General features: G+C 38.2%; 1 protein-coding gene across 27 annotated transcripts in view; it reads left to right on the plus strand.

Annotated features, from left to right (window-relative positions):
• DLG2 (discs large MAGUK scaffold protein 2) overlaps positions 1 to 19084 on the plus strand; it is a 984477-nt gene that overhangs the window by 765569 nt on the left and 199824 nt on the right. For all 27 annotated transcript variants that reach the window (XM_040055800.2, XM_040055802.2, XM_040055798.1 and 24 more), the window contains one exon: positions 962 to 1118. In XM_040055800.2, coding sequence (XP_039911734.1) covers positions 962 to 1118 — 157 coding nt within the window. The remainder of the gene's footprint in view (positions 1 to 961; positions 1119 to 19084) is intronic.

Here is a 19084-nt window from a genome sequence, read left to right on the forward strand (position 1 = left end):
TTACACTTTTTCTGAAAATTAAATTGTTATAGGGATTTGTGATGGGGTAAGTACCAATAAACATGGATTATGTGTATGTGGTTGTGTGTGCTTGTGTATCCAAGGGTGAGCCAGGTCTGAGGCCTTCTGTGTAGAGACTGGGAACAAGAATATTTGGGACCCTTTCTCAAGGATGCTACCTTGATTGCCTAGGAAAATAATCTGTTTTTGGAAATAAGTATTCCTATCAGTAAATTGCATGTTATGTTTACATCCTCTGGGTCATATTTTCAATTTACAGATGAAAAGAGTTGTGTGAGATACTCTTGTTATTATTTATTCATTTCTATCATAATTAATATGTTTTTAATGAGTGTGGCAAAAGCAGGTACCCCTTGGGCTGGTTCACTGATAAAGCTTCAGTGTGACTTAACAAATGCGTGATCTTGGTAATGTCAGACCAGAGTTCTTAATGAGATTCTGCTGTATCGGCTTGATCATGTAAATGTTATTTGCTCCGAATCTGTCACGATCAAACACAACTGCCATTGCTTTGCCTGGAGTTGTAAGTTTTTTCTTTGTTCATTTGTTGCAAAAGCAAGACTAGAACTTAAAATAAAAAGGTATCATGTAAAGATTGATTCTACCTGGATGTTTAGTATTGCTAAAAATTAGATTATTAAATATATTCAGTGTTTTGTTTTTCCTTTTAATAAATTTGTCACTTAACATAGTGAAGATGACTCCAGTGGGGTGAAATTAATAGAGATGTTTGAATTCAACCATGAGGAAAAAAATATACTGCTGGTTGATTCCTACCTCATCTGTTCACCAGTTAACAGCTTTGTCATTTGTTTCATGGTTTCTTCAGACAATAGCAATCCATTGTGTCTTAGGCAAAATATAATATGCAGAAGATGCTGTGAAAAATGCATACACAAAGGTTTGAATATCTAAACATTATCATTTTGTTTCTATACAGAGAGCCTCGAAAAATCATCCTGCACAAGGGCTCCACAGGACTTGGTTTCAACATTGTGGGAGGTGAAGACGGGGAAGGCATTTTCGTGTCTTTCATCCTCGCAGGTGGGCCAGCGGATCTCAGCGGAGAGCTGCAGCGAGGAGATCAGATCTTATCTGTAAGTGTTTCTGTTGGGATGTCCTGAGCAGCTACTGCATCTTGCTCTTTGTCTGTACTGCAAGGGGCACACAAAGAAGTCTTTTCTCGTTTGCATGTTGTGAAAGCTGAGCTGCAAACAGTTTATTCCTGCTTATTTTGGTTAGTTTGCCCTTGGGTTTTAGGGTATTTAGAACAAATACTTGCATTTAGCTGGGAATGAGACTTTTCTCTGTTTAATGCTGCCTGCACTCTGGTGACACCGCAGGGAGGACCTAAGCACATTGCAGAACTAAGCATCCCATATTTTGGCCCATCATCCAGTTCCATTTTTCCCAAAACACGCTACTGAGTACGAGGGTATTTCTCAATTTCACCTATTCTTAGAGGACAGCAGGCAATAGGATGAAATCATCTATATCAGGCTGCCATCTAGTGTGCACTCAACTGCTTAGCAAATACCTCAGCACAACAAGGAGATTAATTAGGTTATGTTAATTATCTCTCTGCCTCTGATGGATTTGATGATCCCTCTGAAATCCTTTTCAGATTTTACTGGAAGAAATGCTTTGTAGCCTGAGGTTATATTTTGCATACTTAGGCTCAAAAACATATTTTTAATTTTTCATTCATGTATATATTGATATCACACGTTTTACCAGAACATTTGCATTTTAGGCTTTGTCAAGTAATCAAACATCTGACCGAAATAATCTGAATATAAAGGGATTTGAATAACAGTGGAAGCCTTGAAAATGTAGTTAAATAACTATTGACATTTTTCACATTCCTTACAGAAAAAAAAAAAAAAAAAACAACTATCCCAAATTGATACAGATGTGACTGTTCAGTTGTGAAGCACAACAACAGCCTTAAGGCAAAGAGCTGAAGCACACAAATTATTTATCCCAGATAAATGATGAATGTACTAGGCTGCAGTATCACACTGCCTCCCACATTTGTGCCTCCTATCCCTGTGAATCCTGCATTCCTGGCTGTAATTTAGTTAAGAGTTAAGGGTGGAATGGCTTCAGCCTGGGTAGTTTGTGATGTGGTTATGCAACACGTTCCTGGTCAGTGCTTAAATTCATAAGAAAGGTGGATATGGTTTTCCTACATTGCTAGGGATTGTCTTGGCCTAAATTGAATTTACCTTACGCCTGTCAAAGTTTTGAAAGAAGTTGTGAAATGGTGGCTGGAGGTGTTTTGCAATATATAGAAAATCTGGTTAAGTTAGCACCAAAGGGAGGCAGTAAGCTGATGTTGTGAGGATGACAACAGTGTATTTTATCTAGACCTGTTCCTTAAAAGTGCTGTAAGAAAAAATGAGAAGGAGCAAGTAAAGGGTGTTTGTATGATGTTGGGAGTCGACACAGGCGGGCAGAACAACCACAAGACTACATCTGAAATGCGAAGAGTAGCTTTATTTCATTATCTTGCTAACGGAAAGATCCCAAAGCAGCACCTGGGCAGAGACACAGGAGTGGGCACACAGGAATTGTCAGGCTCAGTCCATCCTGAGGGGTGGCAGAGCTCTTCTTTGCACCCACTTGTTGAGGGCTCACACATGTGGAGTTTCCCACCGTGCTGTGATCTCTGTGCCTTTTATGATCTCTGAGCTCTGATCTTCTCTCTCCCAAAACAGGGAGCTCAAGCATGTCCCTGAGAGTGCCTCCAGGTCTCCCAAAACACCTACATTGTCTCTAAACAGAAATTCTCCTTCTCAAAACAGACAGAGGATAGACAGCAGTAGGCTTAGTCTAGGGGGTATATTCCCACACTGATACTCTCCAGGCCTCAGCATTCCCACCTGCAAGGTCTCTTGGAATCTCACATCATCCTCTTCACTCTTCTACCTTTAACCTTTTTCTCCCAGCCATTCCTTAAAGAGCTCTCCAAGTACAAAATTTCTAGGGAACTGCAAGGAAATCAAAATAGATTCTTATAAAGTTATCCTTTTGAAGAGATAAGGAATTCAAAGGCCTGTGTCAAGAGGAGCACAGACAAGAAACCCAAAGAATAGAAACAGAATTTTCTTCAGGACAATTAGGCAATTTATTTTTCTTTGGTTAAATGCAGCAAAATAGGGCTGACTAACAGAGACTAATGAGATCAAAGCCTTTCACAGTACATTGTATTCAAAAATCCAGAAGTTCAAATACAAATTTAAAAGTCAATTTTCTTTTTTTTATAAGCAGGATAGATTTAGAACTGTATGCTACAGCCATGGTAAAAAAGTTTAATTTTTTTCTGTTTCGTAGTGACATTCTCCATAAGTTCTAATTAATGATGGCTGTTGCATGAGCATTTACTTGTCCTGCAAGAGTTGTTTATTTGTTATTGAGCAGAGAGGGATGGAAATTATTACTAAATTAGACTGCGTACATATCCCCAGGCAATCACCCAGTCAGGCCCTTGTTACTTAGTCACAAATAACTATTATGGATCCATTTTTCCATATTCAAACAAAACCAATTTCATGCACAGAGCTCATTAATCTTGTACCATTGTCTAGTGAAGGGTCCCAGACACCTTAATTTTATAAGGACTGAAGAAAAAATATCTGTTTCTCTCTTGTTTATTCCTTCTTGTCTCATCCCTCAGAAAAACTTATTTCCCTACAGAAATACTTTTCCTATTTGCTTCTCAAAACATGACAAATCTGATTAACAAGAACAAATAGTACCCTCAAAGCTGCTATTTCTAATCAGGTGAAGCTTGGTTAAATTTCTTACAGGCAGGAAGCATAGTAAGTGATTTGGAGATCTGAATTTAATTTCTTGTGAGATTGGTATTGCAGAATTATAATGAAGCCACAAGAGTTCTTCCTGTTGTGATATTTTACGTGCCTTTACGACGCGCTGTGACCTGCTTTTTGACCAATCCCTCTAATATTTATTATCTTTCAGAATGCTACTTCTTTCACTGTTGCCCCTGCCCAGTGCAAGGAGGTAGGACTAGGTGACCTTTAAAGTCCTTTCCAACCCAAACGATTCTATGATTCAGTTTCATCAGTTTAGCTGGTGTCCTGTGGAGGACAGGGTGCTTCTTTTTCCTAAGCCTCAGTCTCCCAGGCGGACAGTGAGGATCATGGGCTCCCTCCTAATTCATGCCTGTGCCGTGAATATGGCAATGTTGACTGATTGAGAGCTGTGTATTCTCACCTTTGGGAATGTACCTATAAAAATACCTAAAACAGACTGCAAATCCAGCAGTCAGACCCAGCGAGGCCTCGTCTTTACATGCATTGCCTTGGAGAGACACCCTGGGTGTACACATAGTCCGAGAGTCAGGCAGAAAGGCTTGGACAAATCCCATAATCTCTGCCTCTCCTTCTGCCTCGCTGTCGGGATGTGAGAGGAAAGGTCCAGCCCTGCAGCCCTCCGGGAGCGCTGGGAAGGATGCTGCCGCAGCCTCGGCCCCACGCACGAGTGACATTTGAATTTATTTTTCCCAAATGCCACCAGGCGGCAGCCCAGGATCGGGAATGACAGCGGTCTGCCTTTGGCTGAAACTTCAGGAAAAGCGGGGATAACAGGGGTTTTTTTTCTGTTTTCAATTAATTGGAAACGTTTGAAAAATATCTCAGAAAGAAGGATGATATTCTCAATGCTCCTGTGCAGAGAGAATGCTATCTGAACCTATGAATCCTATCTGAACCTTGAGGGTCAATTGAAGAAACATGGAAAGTCTGTGTCAGATAGTAAAACATTTCAAATGGCCCCAAAGTAAATTTTTGTGTTGTATTTGTGAGAAGACTGGGGTTCTCTTCTTAAAATGCTAGTGTCTTCTGGCTGTAATTCATTGTACTATTTTGAATTGCCATCCAGCTATACATTTTCCTTCTCATTTCTGAATGCCTTTAAAATGAATATAGACATCACCAACGTAAGTTCATCACTGTACTGGAATATATTCCTCCCTGCAGTATTTTCCTCTTATTAAGTATATTGTAACTATTATCAAGTAGCATTTCGAATTCTAATCAACATGAGTGCTTGATTTACTGCATGTACACAGATTTATTTTCATCTCAGATGCTTATAGGCCAAGGCCAAGTTGAGAGTAACCATGGAAAAATCATTTCCATTGTAGAGCAGCACAAATGAGGTGCCATTGTGTTAAATGATTTGTTTAAAATTGTTTTAGAAGTCTGGACCAAGTTAGGAGGCTGCTTGAACTCAGATCTAACCCCAAGTTCTCCATCTGGTAGGAGAACGCAGTCTTCAATAAAAATAAAATGTAATGTTCCGTGATGCCATTCTTGCAGTTTGAAGTCCCACTTGCAATGGTAAGGGGTATTTTTCCTATTAAAACAGCAACAGGAAACCAGTGTTGGTTAGTCAAAACCACACCTGCATTAGAACAAATTATTTCCATGAGGCATATGCATAAAGTGGCCACCCATTGTGCATACACCCTGACAGAAAGCAGTGCAAGTCTTATAATTTTAGGAAAGTTGTACATAGTGGATACATTGCAATTTTTAGGGGAAATTCCTGGGGAGGCAGGAGAAGCAGTACTATCCTTTTGAAAGAAAAAATTGCCACATTGTTTTTTGTATTTCAATCTCAAATCAAGATCTTGATAAAACGTCTTTCTTTCTTTTAGGTGTCCTACCCTGAACACTTCAAAGCTTTTTCAGTGCCAAGTGGGCAACTTTTTCAATAGTTACAGGACCTAGAACACAGAGAATTAGTGTATAGATGCAAATTCAGCAGCAAAATTCAGATTTACAATTCCACGGAAATAGTGCATATTGCTCCTTGAATTCCTATGCTGCCATTTCTTTTCAAAGGTTCATAATTTTCTGTAAGGCTGGATCAAGTTTTATACAAATGAGAGAATTACTGTGAATTAATAAGGCGTTAACAGTATTTGCATTTAAATCTTAACTTTTGAAGTAACTGAATTTTGTGTCTTTGTGCAAAGTTAAACCTCAGATTAAGATACTTATATTTAGACATCTACATGTTTGCTGGCCAGGTGCGAGCTGTGTGGGGCAGGCTGAATTTCTCCACAATCTATATTATCTTATTTTAAGATTAAACACCACATCCATTCCTATCTATATTTAGGCATCTCGAACTGCATCTCACATTCCACGTCGGTTTGCCCTTTTAGTATATATTTGCTTTTTCAGCTAACGTCGTGCTTCTTTAACCACAAATAAAAGTAACATGAAATCGTGAACCATAAAAGCAGTTACCAGTTTTATTTCATTCTCCTGCGGAAATGCTTTGGGTTCACAATGGCTGGATGCAGCAGGACTTGAAGCCTGAGAGTAGAATCAAGAGGAAAAGGTAGACTGCTTGCTCTGGAGCAAGATGACTGCTCCCAGGCAGTGCATCCACAGGTTACCTTAAGGGAATAAAACAACTTTTCTGAAGGATGATTGCTCAATAGCAACAGGAAAGAGTAGAAGAAGGCTGCACTGTAAAGAGACACACATATACTCTTGCTATACTTCCATTTCCCCTCTGATCTAACCTCAGTCAGGTGAATGAAGTTAAGCATTCTGTGTGATTTTCCTGTTGATCTGCTGTAGTATCAGGGTGTACTCATATATGAGGAAAGACACTCTCTTTTTTCCCGTGTTGCTTTCTGAGACTTAAACAGCTGTGGGTTGGGAAGGGGCTGGTGGAGATGCCCTGTGGGGTTTTCTGTCACTGGTGCATGGCACTATATAAAACCTAGTTTGACCCTATATAAAGCCTAGTTTGCAACACCAGTATTTGAGCATCTCACTTCACTATTGTCTCTGGTGTTTTATACGAGGTTTTTTTATCCCTCCCTTACACAGAGGGATCTTATATTAATCAGATTTCATCTTGTGTCTGTGCATCATCCTGCTGTTGTTTTTTTTTTTTTGTGAAACATTTGCTATCCCTTATGAACACTTTAATAATTTCTTTGTATTTGGTTCCTCCCACACAACTCCTACCCACCTTCTCACACCTGTAGCCAGAAATACAGTGTGCATTTGAAAAAATGGAGCGTTCTTCAATTTCTGCTCCAAAAATGTCCACATAGAACAGATTGAATGTAAGGATTCTGTGCTTACTTATAGCAAATATTTACACTTTATATTTGCTACAGGTATGTTTGACCTTCAGGCTGACTTCCCTTGCTTTGGTACAGACAAGCTTTCAACTTTCTAATTTAAAATGATTATTTTGCTCACGGTAAAAGCAGTAAAACTGCTCAGGGTAAATAGTGCATTTTGTTACCTAGTAACAAAACTAAGATAAATGGCAAATACCATTTTGTTTTTCCTTCTCAGATTTTCTTTTTCCAAAATGCAGCTGTCTTGGAAAATGTTTGAAACATCTCTATAGGGCCTGGTATCTTTACTCCTTGGATCATCAGTTTGGCTCTCTTGTGTAATAGTGCCAGGATTGTAACAGATGTTCCCTTTGCCCTACAGGAATTGTTTGCAGAGGCACTGACCATATCCTTAGGATGTTTTCTTCCCCATGGTGGTGTGGGTGGTGTATGGCTGTCCTCAGGCATGGCACAGTCTATCAGTTTCTGTGGCCTTCAGCTGTGACTTCTGTAATGTTTTTAACATTAATCCTACTTAGTCAGTATGTTAACCAAGTAAACCTGGTTTGTGGTAATGTATACTGTTCGTTGTATACTGAAAATTTTAATATATAATAAGAGCAGTGATTTAAATGGGTAGATTAGTGCACCTGACTGGACTCTTTTAAAGTAGAATTTGTTTGAAAATCAAGCAAGCAAGAATGTGTTGCTAAGCATGTCCAAAGGATCAATACTGAATGGTAGGTGATATATATGTGGCAAATCTGTAAAAAGAAAACCTCTGGAGAGGAAAAGAGCTGAGAGCACAGACATTGTCACATGCTAGTGGGATGACACCAACTAGAACGACAGGTAGATTAAACTCCTTAGAAATATGTAGTGGATTAATCTAAATTCAGGCTTTGCTCGTGTTGGGAAGCACAGGGTATATAACCCTTTAGGCCCCCTCTGTAGCTAACAGAAAGATGTAGCCACTTCTGAGTACAACTTACCTTGCCCTAAAGCAGACATTTTACATGGGTCAGATGACCATTTTGCTGTAAAAATATATATTTCTTTTCACATATTACAGAGAAGTTGGCATAACTTCCCTCTACTGAAATAAATCCCATTCAAACTGACCAAGCATTCATGAATCTGTTTTTGGTGGAGAATATGGAAAAACAAGTATAAGTCAGATAATTCTAGATTTTATTCTCATCAGTACAGAAGAATAGCCAAAAAACGGGAGAATGAAGCAATGAAGCACAATTTTCCCTTGAGTAACCATATAGTGTAGTGGCAGTTTTTATGGTTTTCTTCTGAAAGGGAAAAAGGAAGGAACATGAACTTCAAAACCAGCTTGCTGTGCAGTCACAGTTGTGAAACTCAAGTAATCAACGCTGAAAATGTGGAAGCTGAGTTAGTCAGTGGTAATAAGCCCCAGTCTTAAAAATCTATAAATGTAAGGTAAAATCTGGGGGGAAATTCAGAAGGGCAAGATGTAAAATGGGCTGTACTTTCAAGAATTAGAAAAGGCATCAAGAAAATGTTTGATGCAAATAGAAAGCCAAACAATAAATTAATTTCCCAAAGATTTGGAAAAAAAGATTGTTTAAAAGTGAGACAATAAGAATTCAAACCTTTAGTGATTTTTTGGTTGTTTTGTCTTTAAAAAGAGATGGATCCACAATTATCCAATTAGGGAAGTTATGAAGAAACAGAATACACTTTAAAGTGGACTTAGGCAAAATCAAATTAGAACTTAGACTAGTTAGATGTTGTAAACAGATGAATTTAATTCTTGTATACTTAAGGAACTATTCAATGCAGACCATTCATAATTCTGTTCAAGAACTGAAGGACTGTTTGGGAGTATAGAACTGGTTGCCCAATTTTCGGGGAAAACTTTTGGGAGAAACAATCAGTCTATTAGCAGATACTTAGGAAACAGAAAAAGGAGTAATAATCCTGATGAATTTTTCAAGAATAAATTGTAAAATGTAATTTTCCTCCTGAAAGAACGTTAGTCACTGAGAAGTCCTGAATGTCATTTTACTGCAATCTTGCAGCCCCTGTAATCTACCTATCAGTATCTTCATAGAGTAGCAGGTCATAAGCCTCCCAAAAATCTAGAGAAAAGCAAAGATGTTGTCATGGCAAAATCTAATGAAAAGATCTGGGGCAAAACAGGTGTTTAATACAAGTTCAGATATTGCTGACAGTGCTGGGAATTCTGGGATTTTGGGATTTAGGGGTGAGCTTTATGTCTATATGGGATCATCTGGGTGCACAGTGCTCTGCCTTTTCCACATAAACTCAGTTTCACCTCTGTCAATGTATGCAGACATATGTTCAGTACTCAGTGTCACCATGATGAGCCAAAAACATTTCACAAAACTGAGACACCCATGCAACTTCCCTGTAGAGGAAGAGAGATTTAGAGGTGCAGAAGACAGCTGGGGACCTAGTGAAGAGAAGCTGTGTGCAAAAGCTGATTTATGCTCATGAAAAGACTGTCTTTTATGTATTTAAAGAAAAGAAGGCTCTTTGAAGAGAACAAAGTCTCTTTTCCCATGAGGCTGTGGAGTTTAGAACTCATGTCAGAAAACCCTAGCATCCTCCTTGACAGTAAAAATTCATTTTCATGTACTATGAACTGTGTCCATGTTAACATTTCCATCTGGAAATAGTCAGTCTTGGGGAAGAGAGCTGGTAGCACACCGTTATTTAGTGTTGATGGTAAATATATCTAATCTGATGGCTGGAAGTGGAACTTAGTCATATTCAGCCTCAAAATATGAGGCATTTATTTTGTAATCGGGGTAGGTAGTTTTATTGCCATGGAAGCTCATAGACTTGCCATTTTGGAACTTCAAAGTAAAATAGATTACTTTCAAAGATACAAGCTTGATGGAGATTCTAGGGAAAAATAAATGCCACCAGCATGTTCTGGAATACTGCATATATTTTATATAATTTCATCTCATTAATCTAGGAATTTGTCTTCCACCTGGGTTTCTCTCTCCCCACCACAACTCCTCACCCACATCTTTCTGCAGTCTGTAACATACGGTGGAATTGTCTTGATGCAGTAACTGTTTCCTAACTTAGCTCTCACCTTTCAAACACGTGATCAGAAGTTAGTAAATTATACGAACAATGCTCTTGAATAAGGTATATCTTTTTTCCCCAAGAGTGTTAGCTATCAGACCTGTCAGTTCTGTGTCATACACAGGTAGTAAATTGGCCTACACTAGAGGCTGTATATTTCTGTTGTGCTGAAATCATCAGTTCCCTCTAAAATACTCACTTTACTACTGCCTCAATGAGTAGAAATCATCTCATGCCAGACTGCTTGTTCTTCAGCTCCTTATAGTTTAAGATGGAGTGCACATTCAGTTCAGACGTTCTGACTTGGCAAATTTTGGTGTAACACTGTCAAGCAGAGTTATATCACATCTGATACGCTGAAGATTTGTAATGAGGCTTGCACCCCTCAGTGTTGCTGCGCTACCAGGCTAACAGTGAAGAAGTGAAAGCCAAGCTACTACTGCTGGACAAAATGGCTAAAATCTCTGAGCTTTATTCATACAGAGCTTTGCCCCAGGCTGAACTTCTGCTTTGTGTTCAAAGTAGTCTCCAGGAATCATTCTGCTCTGATACCCAGTCAGTTTTGCGTTTCTGAGCGATTAAAAAAATTATCATATGACACAAGCTGCAAAGTAATAGGAATTGGCCATCCATTAAATAGGGTATTGAAGGGATATCTGCAATCATTTGTTGGAGGAGTTTTCTGAGATATTTGTGAAAAAACAAAATAGATATGCCGTGAATCTGAACAAGCAAGCCACCAGAACAGTAACAAAAGGAAGATCACTTAGACAATACAAGAGCTATTTCCTTTCCACTGATTATAAAAAACATGGTTTATTTGAGAGCATGGAGCTTTTTGTCTTTGTCATAATCCTCATCTGTAGAACAACAAATAAATTATGAATGTTGTGATTCAGGCAGTTTCAGTAGGTGAGCACTGAACATTTACTTACATCATTCCAGTAAGACAGTCTGCCATTCAGCCACTGACACGTTGCCTCATGGTCGCAGGGTTAAGTTCAGTATGGATTTGCCATGGCACAAGGCAATGGCCAGCTCACCTCTCACAGGCCACAGTGCCATACTCTGGATGTGGAAATATGAAAACATCTATCAAGCAGAGCTCAAGGCAAGGATTTCAATTTTTGAATTCATCTCTGACTCAGTGCTCAGGGTCACTTCCCTCTCTAAGCAGCCTCTGAAATTGTTTTGCCTTTTTATTTCAGCTCCTGAGTACCTATTTCCTGTTGGCTTCAGCTGAAATTAAGTTCTTATCATCTTTGAGGTATAAGGAATTTGTTAAAATGGAAACCTTTACCTCATTTCAGAAGCAAGAGAGTTTCAATCAGTATTTCTGCTTATACTATCCTTTGAAATTCAAATGTGAAGCAAAACCCTGCAGCATTATGAGTAAAACTGAACAACGCTGTCTTAGTTATATCCATTCACTTAGCTTGCAAATGTGAGAATTAATTTAGGAAACAGTTATTGCAAAAGGAAAAATACTTTTTAGATGTATACAGACACCAAGGTATATGGAATTAATGCTACTAAAAGGGGCATGTCTAAATGACCCAGGATGAGAGCAGGAGACGAGAAAATACAAATGCTGAAAACAGAATTAGAGAGAAAGAGGGATATTTCAGAAAGGCAGGAAAGTAAATGCAAGTAACAGTCATGTGTAAAGTAAAATCTGTAGGAGGGAGGATGGACAGTTTGATAATTTACAAATTCAGAGTAGAAAGAGAGCAGGAACTGCAAAGGAGAAGGAACGTGTGAATGCTTGAAAAGGTGACACTGTGGTGAGATCCATGAAATTAGGTGGTGGCAGGAATATAAGGGGTTTTGAGCAACCACACAGAAGGAGAAAAAAAAAACAGTAGCAACTACCTTTGAATTGAAGAGCTAATTATGACCTCTCCATTTTAACAATAACGAATACTCTTACTAAGTATTGGTTTTGATGGATATTTCATCTATAAAATGGATAAAAATTGTTATTTATATTTATTTTGAAATCAGCTGATAGACACTGACCTGTGTTATTAGCTAGTGTAGTACTCCTACAGGTATTTTTCACAGATAATACTTGGCTTAATATGCAAAAAGTACCGGTACCTTTGTCTTGACTTTACCATTTAGTAATATGACAAAATGCCATTGATCACTGTGTAGTTGCTGAATCACTTCCAGTTCAGGTTGGTGGTACTTGAACAAGCTGGTAGCTATTTAGTGGTCTGAATAAAATAATTTTCATGTCCATTAAGGCTCCACTAAGCCCATATGTCCTTTTCATAAGCTGTCATTTACTTCTTAAACTAGTTTTATTCATTAAACTAGTTTTGAGGAATTCTGATGGAATTGAGGGGAAATGGCTCTTAAGGTGTCATTCGTTGAAATTATTTGTCTCAAAGTTTACAAATCTGGCATCATTCATAAAAGCTACAATCATATGGGAAGCAGATCTTGTGTCAGAATTTCTGTACAGCTTGGATCAAAGATGAGTCTTTGCCTGTGGTTCTAGGTTTAACAGGTGCCGGTTGAAATGATTCATGTGGTCTGGTGAGTCATAAATCTTGTTGGTTCCTGCTGTAAAAGGCAGTGTGTGCAAGACACCTCTTCAAGAATTTTTTTTTTTTTTTTTTCTGCTCCAAATATGCTTTGATAAATCCTTTTGACTTAGCTGCCTCCCTAAAGTTCCTGGCAGAAAAAGTCATGATACAGCTCATACCCCCAAAGTGGTTTTTGTTTTCCAGAGAGAGAAGAGTTTGCCTCTAGAATGTCCTGCTCCTCAGAGCATAAAGACCAGCTTACCAGAGGCAAAAATTGTAACTCTAAGGTAGCCAGACAAGGAAATTGAAAAGGCCACTGAAATTACTAGCCCGTAAAAACAGAGAAGGAGGGTGCTGGGCATGGAGAAGAGGAGATGGGACATGATCCTATGCTTCCAGCAGAGTTCAGGATGAGAAAAACGCTGTGCTTCTCTATGCAGCTCTAACTAAGCAGTAGAAAGTGTAGGCTCAGAACAGACCAGAATTGAGAAAAGCAAAATATCTAGCCTGAAAATACAGCAGAAAGTGAGCTGGAAAGTGGAGACTCCCTCATGCATTTCTTCTTTCTTTTTTTCTATTTGTAAACCCTCTCTTCAGCAGCAAGGCAAAGACTGTCCCATATCAGTGTTTGCCCTGCTGGGTGCCACCCCACGGTGATGTCCCAGAGTGTCCGTGGTGCTGAGCCCACTTGACTTCCTCAGCTCTTTCAGCAGAGCCTTGGCCTTAGGCTGGATGTGTGGCCCTCACCTTGCTAAAAGCTGCTGTGCTTCGGCAACATGTCCTGGTTTCTTAGAATTATGCTTTTTGGTGGACTGTGTCAGTTGTCAGTTGTCAAGAGGTGTAGGGGCTGTTGTGTACAATGGTTATTCCACCTGCTTGTGAGGAAGGTTTTCCTCAGACATGTTCATGGCAGGTCATTCCTAATGGGGTTTTTTCCCAATGTTCCTTGTTTTACATTCCCAGTGACTAAACAAGACTGCTGGAGAGCATGGCCCAGCTTTCCTGTCAGCTCTTGATGCTTGAGAATACTTAAGATGATGTGCAGAATTAAGGCAGATAAATAGGGTTTTTTGTATCTTCTCTTAATGCAAACAGTGGGAATTCTGGCTGTAAACAATTGTCATTATTTAGACTTATGTCTGCTTTTTCAGATGCCAAAAGCTCTTTTTTTATAATTTCAACAAATAGAAGAGTTTATACAGAACTTGAAAACTCTGCTCTATTGTTCGTTCATAGTGAAAGAATGCCTTTCCTTCATTTTTTAATTTAGTGTATAAAAGTATGTACTATGTCATTGACAACTTCAGAAATGAAAAGAAACCCTTTATGCTTCTTCCCCAGGGAAATTATATGTTTTTCCTTTCTTTATCCAACACGGTGTTCCAAGTATTCATTTAACCACAGTGCAAGCACAAAATAAGGTGGCATAAAGAAAGAAGTGGCTAAATAAACCATATTATTCTCCTACCTTCTGTTTGAATGACCTACATACAAATCACGTTCACTTTCTAGAAGCCAACCTTACTGCAGCAAGTCTGTTCAGAATACAATCAAATTCCTACAAATATGGGCCACTCAAATATTTTAGAGGGAATATAACTTCCAATTTTAGAGGAGTTCAGTCTATGCCAAAAGTGAATCTGACTTTCAGTTAAGATTCAGTATTAAATGAAGTAGATCATGCTTTATCTTGAGTCAACAAATGCAAAGGCCCAGTAATTACTGTGAGATTTTTCTGCATATTTTTCTCCGTCTCAATTTAGTTTTGGCCATAGTTTTCAACTCTAATCTTCTGTTGCAGCATTCCTCTTTGTTTGTAAGCTTTCGAACTGCTTTTTGCCTATTCAAAACATGCAGAAGAGACAGACCTCGGTATAAGCTGCAGGCTCTTCTTATTTCCATTATGTCAAATTCAGTTTGAATTTAGGCATCAGAAATTGTGCAGTCAAGTTCATTCTGGGCCAGGACATCAGAGCTGTGCAGTCAAGCTCAGAACAGCTACTTTGCTTATTTATAATACATTCTAAAGGAAGCAAGCCCATTTATTATAGGAAACAAACAAACAATCAAACAAACAGAACACCTTTGATATTTATTTATTGGTAACTTTTCTGCACACATTTGCAACTATTTCTGATTTTTTAAAATTTTCTTTTACTCATTCTTCACATAAATTATGTTAAATTAATTAAAAGCAGTAATTTTAATCAGATTTAACAATTTGCAATGAAATCACATCAAGGAAAAATGTCAGTGCACACATTATGAGACATTAAATTAAGATATCATTTTGAAGGAAGAGGGAAGACAGAATATTATTTATTTTATTCTCTCAGAATTCTTGTTCATTTTGGTCTGATGGTAAAAATTTGATTAAAATATATAAACTAATGGTGCCTTTCATCAAGATTTAATGTTGCTATGTGAATATGCTGGTTTTCAACTAGAAGGTTTGCAAGTTGATTATATTTGCTTTCAAATAGGGGAAATTATACCCAGAAATCAAGTTAGCATCTACTCTTTTTGTTCTTTACAAAGTCAGACTAGATTATAAGTAATTTCTAAATTTAATAGCTGTTATCCTACAGTGAGATTCTGTCACTGTTGGTGAATAAAATAAGATACAAACAGAACTCTCCCTCCCTATTTGGCAACAGTTATTTGATTTTTCTTCTGCAGCTGTGTGTCTTCAAGAAGGATATTGTTTTGGTAACCTAATGTAGTCAGGTCATTTAGCTGTTCAACATGGCTTAATCTGGTTTGCCTAGCTTTATTATGATCTAGACAAAAATTGCAGAAGATAGAATTTATGTGCTGTTTTCTCTCTGACATTTCTTTTCCTTGCTCTTTTGATTTCAGCCATTCAGGCCTCTAAGTCCTCCTCAGGTGTCTATCCCCAGCTATATCCTAACAGAAAAGTGAAATTAATTTCAGGGAAATTTCGTGTGTTGTGTTTGTACCTTAGGCAATCATTTCTCCTAGAACAAGGATGCAAAGGGCAAAAAATAGTCAGCTGCCATTTCAGTGGCTTCTTGTTTTTCTGTGCAGAAGTGAAAAATATTTGTATAACAACTTCAGTGAAATTCCTGTCTTACATTCAACAGTCTTGTGTGTTATTAGGATTGTACTTACTAGCTCACATAGATATAAAACTATCGTTTCTCAGAGGAGAAAGAGAATAAGCATATGATTTCCTTAATCTTTCATACATTCTCTCATTTTATCTATAGAGAGATCATTGGGACTTATTAATGATGTTAAAATCTTCTGTACTATTCTGTACAACTTTATAGACCACCACAGTGTTTTCCTACATTGCTTAAGAAAGGCTTGTGTCCTCTGCTGCATGACTGAGAGACAGGACTTCAAAGAGGGGGTGCAAAAGTAATCTAAGCAGGGAGCCTTAGGTCAAAGCTCAAGCAAAAATAGGTTGGAGTTTGAGTTGAATTTAAGGTTTGTTCAAGTCTAGGCTGAATTTACGGTAATAAGGAGCTGAAGCCATTGAAGTCAGGGTAAAAGCAATTGAGGTTAGATATTAGTCTCACAGTGCTGTGTTACTTTATACTTGTTACAGCTCAAAATTGGCCACATCCCTAAACAGTCACAGGATTTTTCCCACATACAGCCTATTGTTCACATTATTTGGCAGCTTTTACAAAATTACGTTGTTTTAAAGACCATGACAGTTACATATGCAGCTCTCTTCCTAGTTCTTTTTCCTTTCTGTGGCCTCTCTACGCCATGGCGTGTACTCAACCAAAGCTAAGATACCAATTCACAAACCACTGCTTCATCTCTTGTGTTTTCTCATAGTCCTCTCACAGTCTTTGAGCTTAAGCCTGAACTTTTTTTTTTTAAAATTTTTTTTTCCCATGAGACCTTGTAATGCTGACCAGGTGACATAATCCATATACATTTCCCCAGGTCTGGAACTCAGGAATTCAGGAGTATTCCTTTAAGCTTTTCTTCAGTTCATCTTATGCTTTTGGGAAATTCTCTCAAGGACTCCAGTTATGAAAGGGAAAAACACACAGATAAAAACTAAGCTCTCTCTTGAAGGAAAGTTTACTTGGCTTCAAAGTTGTCTTCTTCAGACACAGCATCAAGGCTGATGCTTCCTTTGTCGTGATATAAGCACTGTTCTGAAATTTAGGAATTCTACTCACGCTCTACAGAACTATGACCATAGTGCTCAGTTATTGAGTAATTGTAGTGCTGGTACATCTGTGCTCAATGCAATGCAGCATCAAGGGTCATAACACCATCACTGAGAAAAAGCAGGGAACAGCACCTCCTCTTCTACAGCAGTACCCTAATTTGTGTTCCTTACAGAAAGCTGCTGTTCTCAACAGGGGCTGCAAAGTCCTGCTTGATATCATCTTCCTCTTTAGGTATTTTCACTGTTGTAGATTAAAATATGATAGATTTTTAGGGCACTAAAAGTTCTGCTTGTCTCCTTTCGTTCTTTCAGAATGCACTTAATTATTGCTCTCTAAGGTCATATTTTCCTAGACTGAATTTCAGTGTTTCCCAGAGTTTCAGTGCACAACTTTAATGAAAGCTTTTGAACCTTTGGCTCATTTTTTTAAAAGCTTCTACCAGCCATTATAACATCCCAGGGAGACGGGACAACTGAGGACTCCTGTGTTAAATTACGAAGTTTATTATGTTATATTTGCCCCATGCTCATAATTTCTGTGTACAGTCGACAGTTGCACAGCATCATGCAGTCTTCTGGATCAGAAGCTATGGTGTCTCCTGGGCTTTATATAATTGCTATCACAAGTTAGTTTTTTCTAAGAGTAATAGTCTAAATGTTGTTTGCATGCTAGTAAGGGCTAGGTTTTGTTGTGCAAATAAGAATTTTTTTATGGTGACAGTGGTAAGACACTGGCAAGGTTACCCAGAGAGGTGGTGGGTGCTCCATCCCTGAGAACATTCAAGGTCAGGATAGACAGGACCCTGAGCCACATGGGCTAGTTGAAAATGTCCCTTTTTATCGCAGAGGTGTTTTAAAGTTTCATTCCAAGCCAAACTATTCTGTGACTCTGTGATTCTATGGTATATAATAATTGTGTTCTCAAAACATCATAGTCTCTAAAGTTTGATGAAAGACAGCAAGTTAAGATGGGCCAGTTTCTAAACATTATTGACCCAAATAAATGTATTCATAGTGGACTCAATAGCTGTTACTTAAAAAGTTCTATGGAATAAATTTATTTTTGTAATCCTTAAAAAGTTGTTAAAAATTAAATTTTAAAAACCCCTTCTTTTCAATATATGCTTAGACATCTTGCTAATAAACATAAACATAACACAGAAACATAAACACAAATAGCTGAGAATTTGGGTCTAGTGTCTTGGCATGTTTACTTCATATGGCATGGTTCTCTTTCCTCTCTCTGCCCTTTATTTCCTTTCTTTTTCTTCAATAATCAGAACGGGATTTCTGTCCTGCTGAGGTTGTTACATGTCAAAATTTTCTTGTTCTTCATTAAAACATTATTAAGTGGAAGCCTGTAGAAGTGAGAGGAAAGACAGATCAATACATAAATAAATACATACATACATGCAAACATAAATACATGAACACATAAATAAAAGAAATCTCACATACTTCAGTACAACCAGACAGTATTGCTCACACTGGAAAGCAAGATTCAAGTTACTGGAGCAGTTAATAAATCTGTATGTGAATTCTGTCTCTTCGTTGGGATTTTGCTGATACAAAACATGTATCACAAATACAAATCCAAAGAGTTCTGAAACTACTCCTGAGTTTTAGGGGTGGATTTCCTACTTTGTTCTACTCTGTTCCTCTTCCATTTCTTGTGCAGCCAAAAATGATTAAGAAAAACATACCATATGGAAAGATGTGTGGATGTTGAACAGCCAGAGTTGAGAAAGATGTGTTGGATAGCAACTTCAATGCTGTGGATGTGCAAGATACAGGATATTTCCAGGCAATAGTTGAAGGGGTTGCATGAGCAGAAAACAGTAGATGGGGTTTTTGCTCTAATAATTCTGCAGCCAGCAATTTTTGTTAAACATGCTGTATGTGTCTCTGTGGTGGTGCAAGAATTGTTTTATTAAGTTATTAAGTTATTTTTGTAAGATTTATAAGTTATTTTTGTAATGGTTTATTCCACTGTACCTCCCTGTGTTCTGTAATGGTTTCCCCCCATGAGTTAGTTATATAACCAGACATTTTATGCCAGTCATTCCTCCCCTGCACTTGTCCCTGTCAATCCCCCCCCCTCCCCCTTGGTCACCCTGTCTGTCACTTTGAGACCCTTCCCTGGATTCTGGAAGGATC

The sequence above is a fragment of the Hirundo rustica genome, chromosome 2 (assembly GCF_015227805.2).
Source record: "Hirundo rustica isolate bHirRus1 chromosome 2, bHirRus1.pri.v3, whole genome shotgun sequence".
Lineage (NCBI taxonomy): Eukaryota > Metazoa > Chordata > Aves > Passeriformes > Hirundinidae > Hirundo > Hirundo rustica.